The sequence below is a fragment of the Taudactylus pleione genome, unplaced genomic scaffold, assembly GCF_031769625.1.
Source record: "Taudactylus pleione unplaced genomic scaffold, aTauple2 ptg000400l, whole genome shotgun sequence".
NCBI classification, from domain to species: Eukaryota; Metazoa; Chordata; class Amphibia; order Anura; family Myobatrachidae; genus Taudactylus; species Taudactylus pleione.
The window spans coordinates 6604212-6622572 of NW_028284802.1; the positions used below are offsets into that span (position 1 = coordinate 6604212).

An 18361-nucleotide genomic window follows, 5' to 3' on the forward strand; every position below is an offset into this window, starting at 1 on the left:
AGTTTAATATACAAGGTGCTCTGGTGGTGCTACCTCTGACTTTAATATAATATCATCAATTAGAGAGAGAAAAGATTAGATTCTGGGGGTGCACTCAAATCCTCTTATAATATATACATATAATTGATTAATTTATTCATCCATGACATTACTTTTATTAGGTTTATTAAAAATGTACTAGAAATAAATAATATAAGAGGATGTAAGTGGGGCTGTAGTTATTTGACCGAAATTTACACCCTCACACCTTCCCTACTCCTACCTATACTAACCACACTAATACACCCTCACACCTACCTTACTCCCACCTATACTACCCACACTAATACACCCTCACACCTGCACTACTCCCCCTAACCTGCCTACAATAATGCATCATCACACCTACCCTACTCCCACCTATACTACCCACACTAATACACTCTCACACCTACCCTACTCCCCCTATACTACCCACACTAATACACCCTCACACCTACCTTACTCCCACCTATACTACCCACACTAATACACCCTCACACCTACCCTACTCCCCCTATACTACCCACATTAATACACCCTCACACCTACCCTACTTCCCCTATACTACCCACACTAATACACCCTCACACCTACCCTACTCCCCTATACTACCCACACTAATACACCCTCACACCTACCCTACTCCCCCTATACTACCCACACTAATACACCCTCACACCTACCCTACTCCCCCTATACTACCCACACTAATACACCCTCACACCTACCCTACTCCCCTATACTACCCACACTAATACACCCTCACACCTACCCTACTCCCCCTATACTACCCACACTAATACACCCTCACACCTACCCTACTTCCCCTATACTACCCACACTAATACACCCTCACACCTGCCCTACTCCCCCTAACCTGCCTACAATAATGCATCCTCACACCTACCCTACTCCCACCTATACTACTCACACTAATACTCTCACACCTACCCTACTCCTACCTATACTACCCACACTAATACACCCTCACACCTACCCTACTCCTACCTATACTACCCACACTAATACACTCTCACCTACCCTACTCCCCCTATACTACCCACACTCATACACCCTCACACCTACCCTACTCCCCCTATACTACCCACACTAATACACCCTCAAACCTACCTTACTCCCACCTATACTACCCACACTAATACACTCTCACCTACCCTACTCCCCCTATACTACCCACACTCATACACGCTCACACCTGCCCTACTCCCCCTAACCTACCTACAATAATGCTTCCTCACACCTACCCTACTCCCACCTATACTACCCACACTAATACACCCTCACACCTACCCTACTCCTACCTATACTACCCACACTAATACACCCTCACACCTACCCTACTCCCCTATACTACCCACACTAATACACCCTCACACCTACCCTACTCCCACCTATCCTGGGGGCGGAGACTCTGCAGTGTGTGCTGTCTGAGCTGTGAGGAGGTTGTGTGGAGGAGAGCTCTAGCTGCTGCAGGTGTGTCCCGTGTCTGCAGGGAGACTCCCTGCTGGCTTCCCCAGGGAGATGGATCCTCCTGGGGAGAGTGCTCCCGACGTTCAGCCCATGGCTTGGGCTCTAAAGCAAAAGCCAAAGCAAAGACTCCTGGTGTCCGGATAACTAGTGCGGCAGGCCAGTCCGGATCATCAGGAAGCAGCATGAGCGACAGTGGAGACAATATCATTAGCCCGGCTTCTGTGCAGTTGGAACCACAGCTAGTTCCCCCTATGTCTGAGGGTGCTCCCCTGTGTGATGGAACAAAGGGTCGAGCAGTGCTGGAAGCTACCAACCCTGTTGGTGTGGGCCCAGTGAAGAAACTGGAGCCACAGTCGGATTCCCACAAACTCTCCCGGGGTGCTCCCCTGTGTGATGTAACACAGGGTGGAGTGACAGCAGCTACTGTCTGCCCAGGGGGCAGTGAAGTATGTGGGGGGGGGGGGGGGGTGAAGTCCCTTGATGCTTTGGAGAATGTTCCTGGATCCCCTGGTGATACTGGGGATGAAGAGGAAGATGAGGAGGAGGAGGAGGAGGAATCATTTGATAGCTTCTCTATTGAGGAATTACAAAGAGAGGCAAAGCGTATACAAACCAGAATTAATAATAAGAAAAAATAAATAAATACCTGCCATAAATGGGAGAAACCGGTGTTAAAAGGGTTAAAAATAAATTGCAAGAAAAGCGCATGGAAAGAAAGGAAAAGCAGATGCAAGCAGCAGTTGATGCAAATAAAACAATTAAAGCCGACACCCATGGGAACAGGTGTTGGAAGTGTATCTGGTGATTGCAGCAGCAGCACCCCACAGCCTGTTTCTGCAACTGAAAGTGAAACAAACCTACCAGCTGATGTCCAGGAGGATGTATGCAGCTGGAGGCAGCAGCAGTAGCAGAGTCTAATACAGCTGATGTCCAGGCAGAGTGTATGCAGCTGGAGGCAGCAGCAGTAGCAGAGTCTAATACAGCTGATGTCCAGGCAGAGTGTATGCAGCTGGAGGCAGCAGCAGTAGATGAGTGTAATACAGCTGATGTCCAGGCAGAGTGTATGCAGCTGGAGGCAGCAGCAGTAGATGAGTGTAATACAGCTGATGTCCAGGCAGAGTGTATGCAGCTGGAGGCAGCAGCAGTAGATGAGTGTAATACAGCTGATGTCCAGGCAGAGTGTATGCAGCTGGAGGCAGCAGCAGTAGCTGAGTGTAATACAGCTGATGTCCAGGCAGAGTGTATGCAGCTGGAGGCAGCAGCAGTAGCTGAGTCTAATACAGCTGATGTCCAGGCAGAGTGTATGCAGCTGGAGGCAGCAGCAGTAGATGAGTGTAATACAGCTGATGTCCAGGCAGAGTGTATGCAGCTGGAGGCAGCAGCAGTAGCTGAGTCTAATACAGCTGATGTCCAGGCAGAGTGTATGCAGCTGGAGGCAGCAGCAGTAGATGAGTGTAATACAGCTGATGTCCAGGCAGAGTGTATGCAGCTGGAGGCAGCAGCAGTAGCTGAGTCTAATACAGCTGATGTCCAGGCAGAGTGTATGCAGCTGGAGGCAGCAGCAGTAGCTTAGTCTAATACAGCTGATGTCCAGGCAGAGTGTATGCAGCTGGAGGCAGCAGCAGTAGCAGAGTCTAATACAGCTGATGTCCAGGCAGAGTGTATGCAGCTGGAGGCAGCAGCAGTAGATGAGTGTAATACAGCTGATGTCCAGGCAGAGTGTATGCAGCTGGAGGCAGCAGCAGTAGATGAGTGTAATACAGCTGATGTCCAGGCAGAGTGTATGCAGCTGGAGGCAGCAGCAGTAGCTGAGTCTAATACAGCTGATGTCCAGGCAGAGTGTATGCAGCTGGAGGCAGCAGCAGTAGATGAGTGTAATACAGCTGATGTCCAGGCAGAGTGTATGCAGCTGGAGGCAGCAGCAGTAGCTGAGTCTAATACAGCTGATGTCCAGGCAGAGTGTATGCAGCTGGAGGCAGCAGCAGTAGCTGAGTCTAATACAGCTGATGTCCAGGCAGAGTGTATGCAGCTGGAGGCAGCAGCAGTAGATGAGTGTAATACAGCTGATGTCCAGGCAGAGTGTATGCAGCTGGAGGCAGCAGCAGTAGATTAGTCTAATACAGCTGATGTCCAGGCAGAGTGTATGCAGCTGGAGGCAGCAGCAGTAGCTGAGTCTAATACAGCTGATGTCCAGGCAGAGTGTATGCAGCTGGAGGCAGCAGCAGTAGATGAGTGTAATACAGCTGATGTCCAGGCAGAGTGTATGCAGCTGGAGGCAGCAGCAGTAGATGAGTGTAATACAGCTGATGTCCAGGCAGAGTGTATGCAGCTGGAGGCAGCAGCAGTAGATGAGTGTAATACAGCTGATGTCCAGGCAGAGTGTATGCAGCTGGAGGCAGCAGCAGTAGCTGAGTCTAATACAGCTGATGTCCAGGCAGAGTGTATGCAGCTGGAGGCAGCAGCAGTAGATGAGTGTAATACAGCTGATGTCCAGGCAGAGTGTATGCAGCTGGAGGCAGCAGCAGTAGCTGAGTCTAATACAGCTGATGTCCAGGCAGAGTGTATGCAGCTGGAGGCAGCAGCAGTAGCTGAGTCTAATACAGCTGATGTCCAGGCAGAGTGTATGCAGCTGGAGGCAGCAGCAGTAGATGAGTGTAATACAGCTGATGTCCAGGCAGAGTGTATGCAGCTGGAGGCAGCAGCAGTAGATGAGTGTAATACAGCTGATGTCCAGGCAGAGTGTATGCAGCTGGAGGCAGCAGCAGTAGCTGAGTCTAATACAGCTGATGTCCAGGCAGAGTGTATGCAGCTGGAGGCAGCAGCAGTAGCAGAGTCTAATACAGCTGATGTCCAGGCAGAGTGTATGCAGCTGGAGGCAGCAGCAGTAGCTGAGTGTAATACAGCTGATGTCCAGGCAGAGTGTATGCAGCTGGAGGCAGCAGCAGTAGATGAGTGTAATACAGCTGATGTCCAGGCAGAGTGTATGCAGCTGGAGGCAGCAGCAGTAGCTGAGTCTAATACAGCTGATGTCCAGGCAGAGTGTATGCAGCTGGAGGCAGCAGCAGTAGCTGAGTCTAATACAGCTGATGTCCAGGCAGAGTGTATGCAGCTGGAGGCAGCAGCAGTAGCTGAGTGTAATACAGCTGATGTCCAGGCAGAGTGTATGCAGCAGCAGTAGATGAGTGTAATACAGCTGATGTCCAGGCAGAGTGTATGCAGCTGGAGGCAGCAGCAGTAGCTGAGTCTAATACAGCTGATGTCCAGGCAGAGTGTATGCAGCTGGAGGCAGCAGCAGTAGCTGAGTCTAATACAGCTGATGATGCAGTAAATATGGAGGATAAAGTTATGACAGAGGTGGTGGTGTCTGAAGCTGTGATTGCTGATTCCCAGGAGAAGTCTGTGGCGGGGGACACAGTGGAGATGTCTTGCGAGCCTGAGGTGGAGGATGGTGCGGAAAAGGGCGCTTTCGGTGAGACGGCTGTCCTGCAGGTGAGTAACAGTGTGCCTGGTGCTGGGGGTAAGGCAGGTAAGAAGTGGCCAGTGACGGCTGAGCCTGACAGTGCCCGGCATGGACTATTTCCACCTGTAGTGATGGCAGACGGCGGAGCCAGGAACACAGAGGGCGCGGTGTTCCAGGCTCAAATGGAGGTTGTTCCGGTGGAATTAAGGCTTGAGGAAGCTTTTCGGAAAAGTGGCACTGAGGGGGGATCTCCAGGTGAATCTGCAGTGGCAGGTGAATTACCTGTTACTGGGGAGGCTCTTTGGATTGTTTCCGGAGACGTGCAGGGCGAGAAGGTTATAGGTACAAGGAGGTTGCCGCATGGTACTGGTTTAGGAGGGCGCATAAAGGAAAGACAATTTGCACAAGGAATGCCTGCATTAGAAAAGACTGGGCTGCTGGAGGAGCAGATTAAAGTAATAGAAACTGTTTATGGAGATAAGATGCTTGTACCAGCCAGGGCTGCAGAGGCAGTTAAAATTATTTGTGATGATGTAAGAAGGAGAGAGGGTGGGGGGAGTGTGGTAACAAAGGTATCGGACAAACAAACTGTTCCTGGAAGTTTATCGTATGCTAAAATGGTGACAAAATGGTGCATTTGGAATCAGTTGCTGTCGACTCTCAATATGAGATCCAAAGAGCTGTCACTATCAGTGAAGCAAGACATCATTAGGCTGAAAAATCAAAACAAACCCATCAGAGAGATAGCAAAAACATTAGGTGTGGCCAAATCAACTGTTTGGAACATTCTTAAAAAGAAAGAATGCACTGGAGAGCTCAGCAACACCAAAAGACCCGGAAGACCACGGAAAACAACTGTGGTGGATGACAGAAGAATTATTTCCCTGGTGAAGAAAAACCTCTTCACAACAGTTGGCCAAATCAAGAACACTCTCCAGGAGGTAGGTGTATATGTGTCAAAGTCAACAATCAAGAGAAGACTTCACAAGAGTGAATATAAAGGGTTCACCACAAGATGTAAACCATTGATGAGCCACAAAAACAGGAAGACCAGATTAGAGTTTGCCAAAAAACAACTAAAAAACCCATTACAGTTCTGGAACAACATCCTATGGACAGATGAGACAAAGATCAACTTGTACCAGAGTGATGGGAAGAGAAGAGTATGGAGAAGGAAAGGAACTGCTCATGATCCAAAACATATGCAATGGCCAAGTCAATCCCCTGACCTGAATCCGATTGAGCATGCATTTCACTTGATGAAGACAAAACTGAAGGGAAAATGCCCCAAGAACAAGCAGGAACTGAACACATTTGCAGTAGAGGCCTGGCAGAGCATCACCAGGGATGAAACCCAGCATCTGGTGATGTCTATGCATTCCAGACTTCAGGCTGTAATTGCCCTCAAATTAAATCTGAAAGTCTGCAGTTAAAGCACATCTTGTTTGTTTCATTTCAAACCCATTGTGGTGGTGAATAGAGGCCAAAATATGAAAATTCTGTCAATGTCCCAATATTTATGCACCTGACTGTATATTGGGTAGTTTACAAGGAATAGATCATTCACAGCACTGTGATATATGTTGACACTACATGCATAAGGATCTCTGCAGTCACCATCCTCAGTTAATGAAATAGCTCCTGTAAATGGTGAGGCCACGGTCACTTCTGCAGCAGGAAATCAGGGTATGGGGATATGGGTCTAGTCTGCGGTGCTAGTTTTAGGGGTCTATTTACTAAGCAGTGTTAGGAGACAGAGTGAAAACTGATAAGAAAGTGATAAGGTGCCAGCCAATCAGCTAAAAACTGTCCTTTTTCAAACACAGCCTGTGAGATGACAGTTGGGAGCTGATTGGCTGGCACCTTATCACTTTCTTATCACTTTTCACTCTGTCTCCTAACACTGCTTAGTAAATAGACCCCTAAAAGAAGTGACCCAATTTAGCCCAGGATACACAAAATGTCCCTATGCTGGTAGAATTGCAGAGACTATTGGCTGACCGTTCTTTCATCACTTGTGTCTCTAAGGATCATGCAAATTACAGTCATCAGAGAGCTGACCACAAACTGCTTACCATGATCACTCTAATCACTGACCATTGTATAACTGCAGGAAAAGCTAATATGGGCGGTCGACCTTTGGACATGATAAAGAGAATTAAAGAGTTCCTGGAAATCAAACAAGGCAGGGAAGATTATCTGGGTAAGACAAATCTATCTATCTATCTATCTATCTATCTATCTATCTATCTATCTATCTATCTATCTATCTATCTATTTCATATCTATCTATCTCATATCTATCTATCTATCTATCTATCTATCTATCTATCTATCTATCTATCTATGTCATATCTATCTATCTGTCTCATATCTATCTATGTCATATCTATCTATCTATCTATGTCATATCTATCTATCTCATATCTATCTATCTATCTATCTATCTATCTATCTATCTATTTCATATCTATCTATCTCATATCTATCTATCTATCTATCTATCTATCTATCTATCTATCTATCTATCTATGTCATATCTATCTATCTGTCTCATATCTATCTATGTCATATCTATCTATCTATCTATGTCATATCTATCTATCTCATATCTATCTATCTATCTATCTATCTATCTATCTATCTATATATGTCATATCTATCTATCTCCTATCTATCTATCTATCTATCTATCTATCTATCTATCTATCTATCTATCTATCTGTCTCATATCTATCTATGTCATATCTATCTATCTATCTATCTATCTATCTATCTATCTATCTATCTATCTGTCTCATATCTATCTATGTCATATCTATCTATCTATGTCATATCTATCTATCTGTCTCATAGCTATCTATGTCATATCTATCTATCTGTCTCATATCTATCTATGTCATATCTATCTATCTATCTATGTCATATCTATCTATCTCATATCTATCTATCTATGTCATATCTATCTATCTCCTATCTATCTATCTATCTATCTATCTATCTATCTATCTCATATCTATCTATCTATCTATCTATCTAATATCTATCTATCTATCTATCTATTCACATTTATGCCAGTCTCTTCCATCCTCGTTCCCCTCTCTCTTAGACATCTATGCTTTTGGCATCGGCAGTGACATAGATAGGACTGAGCTGAGTGACATTGCATCACAGAAGGATAAAGAAAAACATGTGTTTATCTTGGAGGATACAGAAAAGATGAAGAATGTGTTCCAGGAAATTACAAGTACTGTGCTGCAGATCCAACCTCTCTCCTGCCCTCTCTGGTTTCACTCTCCTTCATCCCTCGCTCGTCACTGGTACCAATGCAGGGTGATTTACACATCTCCTGTAGCAGGCATAGGCACGATGTGGCTCTCCGACTGCTGTGGGACTATAGCTACCAGCATGCCCTGCTGTGTAGTTCTACAAGCGTTGGAGAGTTTGCAGCAGTTTGCCAAACTCTGCAAATGGGACGTGTGTGTATGGGCACCTCAAATCTAACCTCCTTCTCCTTCTCTGCCTTGGAAATACACTCACCTGGCTATCTGATTTATGGGAGGGATGTACTACGCAACGCATTTTGGATGTGATACATCCTGTCACTTATTGGATTCATAATGGTGTTAATAATGCCGCTATGCACTTAGAATTGCAATTAATATTGCAAAGGACAGCTCTTCCAAAAAGAGGTCTATGACCTGGGTGTCCTTCAGCACATGTGCTCCGGGGGACACTGGGAGGGATCGGATTAGATCCCTCCCAGGGAACATGGTAAAGAGAAGCCCATAGGCTTCTATTAGGCAATGCCATATATAGATGGTGTTGCCTAACTAGTCCAAGCTCCGGATGGTATCACATTCCGGAGCTTGGTACATATGGGAAATGCGGCCAGATTAACTTTTAGTACATCCCACCCTTGGGGCCCCATTTATCAAAAAACGCATTTGCAATGTGATCTGGGCGCCATATTAGAACCCTTGATCGCATTGCAGTATTAGCACCCATGATCGCATTGTAGTATGCAGTATTAGCACCCATGATCACATTGTAGTATGCAGTATTAGCACCCATGATCACATTGTAGTATGCAGTATTAGCACCCATGATCGTAGTGCAGTATGCAGTATTAGCACCCATGATCACATTGTAGTATGCAGTATTAGCACCCATGATCGTAGTGCAGTATGCAGTATTAGCACTCATGATCGCATTGTAGTATGCAGTATTAGCACCCATGATCGTAGTGCAGTATGCAGTATTAGCACTCATGATCGCATTGTAGTATGCAGAATTAGCACCCATGATCGCATTGTAGTATGCAGTATTAGCACCCATGATCACATTGTAGTATGCAGTATTAGCACCCATGATCGTAGTGCAGTATGCAGTATTAGCACCCATGATCGCATTGTAGTATGCAATATTAGCACCCATGATCGCAGTGCAGTATGCAGTATTAGCACCCATGATCGCATTGTAGTATGCAGTATTAGCACCCATGATCGTAGTGCAGTATGCAGTATTAGCACCCATGATCGCATTGTAGTATGCAATATTAGCACCCATGATCGCATTGTAGTATGCAGTATTAGCACCCATGATCGCATTGTAGTATGCATTATTAGCACCCATGATCGCATTGCAGTATTAGCACCCATGATCATAGTGCAGTATGCAGTATTAGCACCCATGATCGCAGTGCCGTATGCAGTATTAGCACCCATGATCGTAGTGCAGTATGCAATATTAGCACCCATGATTGCAGTGCAGTATGCAATATTAGCACCCATGATCGTAGTGCAGTATGCAATATTAGCAGCACCCATGATCGCAGTGCAGTATACAATATTAGCACCCATGATCGCATTGTAGTATGAGCACCCATGATCGCAGTGCCGTATGCAGTATTAGCACCCATGATCGTAGTGCAGTATGCAATATTAGCACCCATGATCGCAGTGCAGTATGCAATATTAGCACCCATGATCGTAGTGCAGTATGCAATATTAGCAGCACCCATGATCGCAGTGCAGTATACAATATTAGCACCCATGATCGCATTGTAGTATGTAGTATTAGCACCCATGATCGCAGTGCCGTATGCAGTATTAGCACCCATGATCGTAGTGCAGTATGCAGTATTAGCACCCATCATCGCATTGCAGTAAGCAGTATTAGCACCCATGATCGCATTGCAGTATGCAGTATTAGCACCCATGATCACATTGCAGTATGCAGTATTAGCACCCATGATCGTAGTGCAGTATGCAGTATTAGCACCCATGATCGCATTGCAGTATGCAGTATTAGCACCCATGATCGCATTGCAGTATGCAGTATTAGCACCCATGATCAAATTGCAGAATGCAGTATTAGCACCCATGATCACAGTGCAGTATGCAATATTAGCACCCATGATCGCATTGTAGTATGTAGTATTAGCAGCCATGATCGCAGTGCAGTATACAATATTAGCACCCATGATCGCAGTGCAGTATACAATATTAGCACCCATGATCGCATTGCAGTATTAGCACCCATGATCGCAGTGCCATATGCAGTATTAGCACCCATGATCGTAGTGCAGTATGCAATATTAGCACCCATGATCGCAGTGCAGTATGCAGTATTAGCACCCATGATCACATTGCAGTATGCAGTATTAGCACCCATGATCGTAGTGCAGTATGCAGTATTAGCACCCATGATCGCATTGCAGTATGCAGTATTAGCACCCATCATCGCATTGCAGTATGCAGTATTAGCACCCATGATCACATTGCAGTATGCAGTATTAGCACCCATGATCGCAGTGCAGTATGCAATTTTAGCTATGAGGAGAGGGCTGTGATGGAGGGGGCTATGAGGAGAGGCTGTGATGGAGGGGGCTATGAAGAAAGGCTGTGATGGAGGGGGCTATGAGGAGGGGCTGTGATGGAGGGGGCTATGGGGAGGGGGCTGTGATGGAGGGGACTATGAGGAGGGGCTGTGATGGAGGGGGCTATGGGGAGGGGCTGTGATGGAGGGGGCTATGAGGAGAGGCTGTGATGGAGGGGGCTATGAGGAGGGGCTGTGATGGAGGGGGCTATGGGGAGGGGGCTGTGATGGAGAAGGCTATGGGGAGGGGCTGTGATGGAGGGGGCTATGGGGAGGGGCTGTGATGGAGGGGGCTGTGATGGAGGGGACTATGAGGAGGGGCTGTGATGGAGGGGGCTGTGATGGAGGGGGCTATGAGGAGAGGCTGAAATGGAGGGGGCTATGGGGAGGGGGCTATGGGGAGGGGCTGTGATGGAGGGGGCTATGAGGAGAGGCTATGATGGAGAGGGCTATGAGGAGGGGCTGTGATGGAGGGGGCTATGGGGAGAGGGCTGTGATGGAGGGGGCTATGGGGAGGGGCTGTGATGGAGGGGGCTATGGGGAGGGGCTGTGATGGAGGGGACTATGAGGAGGGGCTGTGATGGAGGGGGCTATGGGGAGGGGCTGTGATGGAGGGGGCTTTGGGGAGGGGCTGTGATGGAGGGGGCTATGAGGAGGGGCTGTGATGGAGGGGGCTATGGGGAGGGGGCTGTGATGGAGAAGGCTATGGGGAGGGGCTGTGATGGAGAGGACTATGGGGAGGGACTGTGATGGAGGGGGCTATGAGGAGAGGCTGTAATGGAGGGGGCTATGGGGAGGGGCTGTGATGGAGGGGACTATGAGGAGGGGCTGTAATGGAGGGGGCTATGAGGAGAGGCTGTAATGTAGGGGGCTATGGGGAGGGGCTGTGATGGAGGGGGCTTTGAGGAGGGGCTGTGATGGAGGGGGCTATGGGGAGGGGCTGTGATGGGGCTGTGGTGGAGGCGGCTATGAGGAGAGGCTGTGATGGAGGGGCCTATGAGGAGGGGCTGTGATGGAGGGGGCTATGGGGAGGGGCTGTGATGGAGGGGGCTATGGGGAGGGGCTGTGATGAGGGGGCTGTGATGGAGGGGGCTATGAGGAGGGGCTGTGAGGGAGGGGGCTATGGGGAGTGTGCTGTGATGGAGGGGGCTATGGGGAGGGGGCTGTGATGGAGGGGGCTATGGGGAGGGGCTGTGATGGAGGGGGCTATGGGGAGGGGCTGTGATGGAGGGGGCTATGAGGAGGGGATGTGATGGAGGGGGCTATGAGGAGAGGCTGTAATGGAGGGGGCTATGGGGAGGGGCTGTGATGGAGGGGACTATGAGGAGGGGCTGTGATGGAGGGGGCTATGAGGAGAGGCTGTGATGGAGGGGGCTGTGATGGAGGGGGCTATGAGGAGAGGCTGTAATGGAGGGGGCTATGGGGAGTGGCTGTGATGGAGGGGGCTGTGATGGAGGGGACTATGAGGAGGGGCTGTGATGGAGGGGGCTATGAGGAGAGGCTGTAATGTAGGGGGCTATGGGGAGGGGCTGTGATGGAGGGGGCTTTGGGGAGGGGCTGTGATGGAGGGGGCTATGGGGAGGGGCTGTGATGGGGCTGTGATGGAGGCGGCTATGAGGAGAGGCTGTGATGGAGGGGCCTATGAGGAGGGGCTGTGATGGAGGGGGCTATGGGGAGGGGCTGTGATGGAGGGGGCTATGGGGAGGGGCTGTGATGAGGGGGCTGTGATGGAGGGGGCTATGAGGAGGGGCTGTGAGGGAGGGGGCTATGAGGAGGGGCTGTGAGGGAGGGGGCTATGGGGAGTGGGCTGTGATGGAGGGGGCTGTGATGGAGGGGGCTATGGGGAGGGGCTGTGATGGAGGGGGCTATGGGGAGGGGCTGTGATGGAGGGGGCTATGAGGAGGGGATGTGATGGAGGGGGCTATGAGGAGGGGCTGTGATGGAGGGGCCTATGAGGAGGGGCTGTGATGGAGGGGGCTATGAGGAGAGGCTGTGAAGGAGGGGGCTGATGGAGGGGGCTATGATGAGGGGCTGTGATGGAGGGGGCTGTGATGGAGGGGGCTATGAGGAGGGGCTGTGAGGGAGGGGGCTTTGAGGAGGGGCTTTGAGGAGGGGGCTATGAGGAGAGGCAGTGATGGAGGGAGCTATGAGGAGGGGCTATGAGGAGGGGCTGTGATGGAGGGGGCTGTGATGAGGGGGACTGAGATGTGATGGAGGGCTGTGATGAGGGGGATATGGGGGCTGTGATAAGGAGAGTGAGGGGGGCTATGATGAGGGGGACTGAGATGTGATGGAGGGCTGTGATGAGGGGGATATGGAGGCTGTGATAAGGGGAGTGAGGGGGGCTATGATGAGGGGGACTGAGATGTGATGGAGGGCTGTGATGAGGGGGATATGGGGGCTGTGATAAGGGGAGTGAGGGGGGCTGTGATGACTGGGGCTGTGGTGATGGGTGCTGTGAGGGGCTGTGATGAGTGGTGCTGGGCTGTGAGGGGCTCCATGGGGGGTGGGGGAATGAGTGAGCTAGGATGAAGGTCCGCTGTGAAGAGGGGATATGAGCAATTGTGATGGATGTGACTGTAATGAGGGGGATTGAGAGGGGTTGTGATGGAGAGGATATGAGGGGCTGTGACGAGGGTAGTTTGAGGGAGTGGGGCCCCAATCTGCTATCCTGCCTAGGGCCCCATGAGGTGTAAATCCAGCTCTGCATTGCAATATGCAATATTAGCACCCATGATCACATTGCAGTTTGTAGTATTAGCACCCATGATCGCATTGCAGTATGTAGTATTAGCACCCATGATCGCATTGCAGTATGTAGTATTAGCACCCATGATCACATTGCAGTATGTAGTATTAGCACCCATGATCACATTGCAGTATGCAGTATTAGCACCCATGATCGCATTGCAGTATGCAGTATTAGCACCCATGATCGCATTGCAGTATGCAATGTTAGCACCCATGATCGCATTGCAGTATGCAGTATTAGCACCCATGATCGCATTGCAGTATGCAGTATTAGCACCCATGATCACATTGCAGTATGCAGTATTAGCACCCATGATCGCATTGCAGTATGCAGTATTAGCACCCATGATCGCATTGCAGTATGCAGTATTAGCACCCATGATCGCATTGCAGTATGTAGTATTAGCACCCATGATCACATTGCAGTATGTAGTATTAGCACCCATGATCACAATGCAGTATGCAATGTTAGCACCCATGATCGCATTGCAGTATGCAGTGTTAGCACCGGAATGCATTGAAAAGCACATGCAGGGACGGGGGCTCGGAAAGGATCTTGTCCCTGCAATGTGCTCAGATTGCAGAGACCACATCAGACCAGCACCTGGGGGGTCTCCTGACCACACATGCACAGCGGCCATTGCTGGGCAGGTTTCCGGGGTAACCATCTCCCAGCAAAATTTACAAACTCTAACCCACAGGCTATAGCAGCACAATGCCAAAGTCCGATGGCGTAAACTGCGGACGCAACACTCCGGAGTGACAGCATTGCATCCCCTATAGAAACCTAAAGAGGCTGCGGCTGCTGTCGTAAATGGAGGGACCACAGCAGATATCGGAGAAATTTGCTGCGGTCCCTCCTTCATACATTGGGGTGTTACTAAATATATGAGGGTATCCCCAAAAATGGGTATTTACAGGGTATATGCTGCAAATATTTAATGATAAATAGGCCCATTATTGTCAGACAGATAGGGAAGAGCGAATTAGTGAAATGAATAAACATAGTTACACAGGCTGATGGCTTCTCCACAGAGATCAAGAATTACGGGGAAATGTGTGGTCTGAACGTGGAGACATCGGAATCGGAGAAGAGCGAGCGCCATCCTTGGAATGTGCTGATTACAGTGAGTGGAAATATCGATGTTACTTCTGAATTGTAAATGATATATTAATATACATGAGCATACAGGGGGAATATCATTAACGTTAATGCAAATTTATTCAGCAGAGTATAATATCCCAGAGACGTTCCCTAGCTGACACATAACACGTGAAACAAATAAACACATACTGAAATGATTAAGGACCGGATGTACTTAAAGCAAAATGCAGCCAAAACTCCTAAAGCTGCAGTTTTCCAAATTTTGGTCGAGTTCCCCATATGTACCACGTTCCCCATATGTACCAATATGTACCACATTCCCCATATGTACCACGTTCCCCATATGTACCCATATGTACCACGTTCCCCATATGTACCCATATGTACCACGTTCCCCATATGTACCAAGCTCTGGAATGCGATACTTTCGGGAGTTTGGGCCCTTCAGACAACGCCATCTATAGATGGCGCTGCCTTATAGACGCCTATGGGATTCTCTTCACAATGTTTCCAATCAGATCCCTCCCATAGTCCCCAGCGGTGCGCACGGCACCTGGCGGATGCACAGAAGGACTCCCAGGCCATAAACCCAGAAGTACTATCGTCTAAATTCTAAGTGCATACCTGCCAGGGTCATTTCTTTAACGGGTGCAGGGCACACGGGCCCCTGGCCGGAGTCCCACATCGGTGCCGGTATCAGCGCTGTCAAAATCGCCTGGAAAATAGCCGACACGCATGCGCATTTGGTGCGGCGCTGCGCTCAGTGTGCTGCCGGCCGATGGGAGAGAGAGGAGGGGATCCCGGACAGAGACTGCATCCAGGCCCCCTCCTCTCTTGAACGTTGTTAACTCCAATATGCATCCAATAAGTGACGGGATGTTTTGCATCCATGATGTGATTCGTAGTACATCCTACCCTAAGTATTTTATAACTTTTAATAATTCCAGATAAAATACCTGTATGGTAAGACAGACGGTTAGAGATCTTTGTAGCGACATGGCGAATATCAGGCAAATCAAATAGATTCTGATTGGTGCCCGATCTTGTAATCCATGGGGAAATAAAAATAAAATTATTCCAAGTATAATGTAGCAGGAGAACTACTGTAGTTGGTATTTCATGGAATGGTAGCTTGGTAATGGCTGCTATATATTAATGAAGAAATATGTGTCTCACAGTAAGTTGCTTGTATACTTTTTGGAGTGAGATATTTGTATGCAATGCATATATATATATGAGACGCTAGGCACAGGCGCAAATGTTACTAAGCTTCTGTTCCGCGAAATACAAACTAGCTGTCATTCCAGCTACATTATACTTGGAGTAATTATATTTGTATTTTTCCTTGGATTATGAGATCTAGCACCAATTAGAATCCATTTGGGTCTTCTTGCATTCGCCTTGTAAGTTACTAACAAGATTTCTAACCATGTGTCTTATCATACAGCTATTTTATATGGGATTATTAAAAGTTATGTTTAAAAAATACATAAGCGGGAGATGTATCAAGCCTTGGCGAGAGAGAAAGTGGATAAATTGCCCAAAGCAACCAATCAGCTCCTGACTATCATTTCAGAGACTGCTCTAGATAAATGACAGTGGAAGCTGATTGGTGGGTTTGGGCAATGTCTCCAATTTAGCTCACTCCAAAACTTGATATATCTTCCCCTTAATTACTTCAGTAATAAGAGTGGCTCAACAGAGAGACCCTTTTTCTCCCCCCTTATTAGTGCTTATACATTTGACTCTTGGGAGCACCACCAACCCCAGTGAATGTGAGGGTTCTCCTCTCCCCAATTACACCACCAGTTGGCTTTTTCAACAAAACTCAGCTTATGATGTCTATTATATTATATTATTATATGCGTCCATTAGAATATATACTATTTAGCTATACGAGCAACCGGTGCTGTGCGGAATCTCCCCCCTCTTCCTTATCAGGGATACCTGCAATGTGTTATACGAAATCTAACTGGGGTTGAATTAAAGTGTTTCAAGTAATTGCAGTTATAGTTTCATTGTAAAAGATATTTTGAATGTTGATACATTGCTGTATGAGAGAGCTGTCCTCTGCATTATCGGTTCCTGTTTTCCAGGCTCAATCTACAAGCTCCTGCTTCGCGTCTCTGATCTCCAGTTCCTGGGTCCTTTCTGCTGCTCATTGCTTTAAAGAAGACCAGCCACCGAATGCATACACGTTTGAAATTGGTAATAACATTTGCCAATTGCAGCATCAAAACTATCTTAGTCTATCTATCTATCTATCTCATATCTATCTATCTATCTATCTATCTATCTATCTATCTATCTATCTATCTATCTCTGTCCTATCTATCTCTGTCCTATCTATCTATCTATCTATCTATCTATCTATCTATCTATCTATCTATCTATCTCATATCTATCTATCTATCTATCTATCTATCTATCTATGTCCTATCTATCCCTGTCCTATCTATCTATCTATCTATCTATCTATCTATCTATCTATCTATCTATCTATCTATCTATCTATCTGTTGTTCCTACCATGGACGAATAGATAGTATAATCCTTGATTTGATCCAGTGATTTTCATACGCCCTTGGGGGATACATGAATCCTTCTAAAGAGGACATGTGAATGTTCAGTATTGATCCAGTGAGATCCTATCTAACATTTATTTTTTACATTCTTTAAAATTATAGCTATAATCTAATTGGTCGCTATGGGCAACTTTCCATCTGTCCTCTATACAAGGTTTGATAAATCCCCTCCTTCTGTAGATGGCTTTCAGCACTCTGAATGGTAGAATGACATCAGCCATTCACCAAGCATTGTGCTGGATACTCGAGGGTCCCCTATCTCTATTTCATTTATTACAGGGGGAGAAACTTACACAGGAGAGCAAATTAAGATCCATGATTGTTACCAGCTGCGACGGAAAGTGAATAATGGAGTAAAAGAAGATTACGACTATGATGTGGCTCTTGTAAAACTGTCTAAGAAAGTAACGTTCTCAAAGACTGCCAGGTAGAACATGGTCCTATTTCCACAATGGCACAGTGATAAACATTGCTATCTTAGAGCCTTGAAATCAATGTAAAGGTACTATATCTGTGTGGGGTTTGTATGTTCTCCCCAAAACCCCACGGGTTGTGGTGGCCTTAATTATCTCCCATTTCCCCAAAACATTCCTGTAGACTAACTGGTTTCTGACTGAATTGGCTGTAGTTTTTTTTAGTCTCAGTGTTAACAAAATTGGTTTGTAAGCTCCACTGGGACAAGACTCATGTAAATGTACAGCTCTGCAGGGGCAGGGCTCATGTAAATGTACAGCTCTGCAGGGGCGGGACTCATGTGAATGTATAGCTCTGCATAAAATATTGGTGCTATATAAATATAAAATATATAAATGTGTGCCTGATCTGATAATGTATTTCTGTGTGTCAGGCCGATCTGTATTCCCTGCACGGAGCCAGCCAACAGAGCCATGAAAAAAGGAGCTGGAACAAACTGCAATGAACACCGTAAATTCTCCTCTGTGGCTTTTGTCTGTCCTATACAATATCAAAAAGTGTACATATACACCAAGGAGCTTATTTATGAACCTGGTACAAAGAGTTATGAAGTGCTGTAATCCATAGCACCCAATCAGATCTCAGCTTTTATAAA

General features: G+C 47.3%; 1 protein-coding gene across 2 annotated transcripts in view; it reads left to right on the plus strand.

Moving 5' to 3' along the window:
- The window catches only part of LOC148506615 (complement C2-like), a 73323-nt gene that overhangs the window by 41953 nt on the left and 13009 nt on the right, over positions 1 to 18361 (plus strand). For both annotated transcript variants that reach the window (XM_088446579.1, XM_088446580.1), the window contains exons 9-14: positions 7086 to 7175; positions 8082 to 8219; positions 14639 to 14730; positions 16805 to 16916; positions 17572 to 17719; positions 18140 to 18216. In XM_088446579.1, coding sequence (XP_088302705.1) covers positions 7086 to 7175; positions 8082 to 8219; positions 14639 to 14730; positions 16805 to 16916; positions 17572 to 17719; positions 18140 to 18216 — 657 coding nt within the window. The remainder of the gene's footprint in view (positions 1 to 7085; positions 7176 to 8081; positions 8220 to 14638; positions 14731 to 16804; positions 16917 to 17571; positions 17720 to 18139; positions 18217 to 18361) is intronic.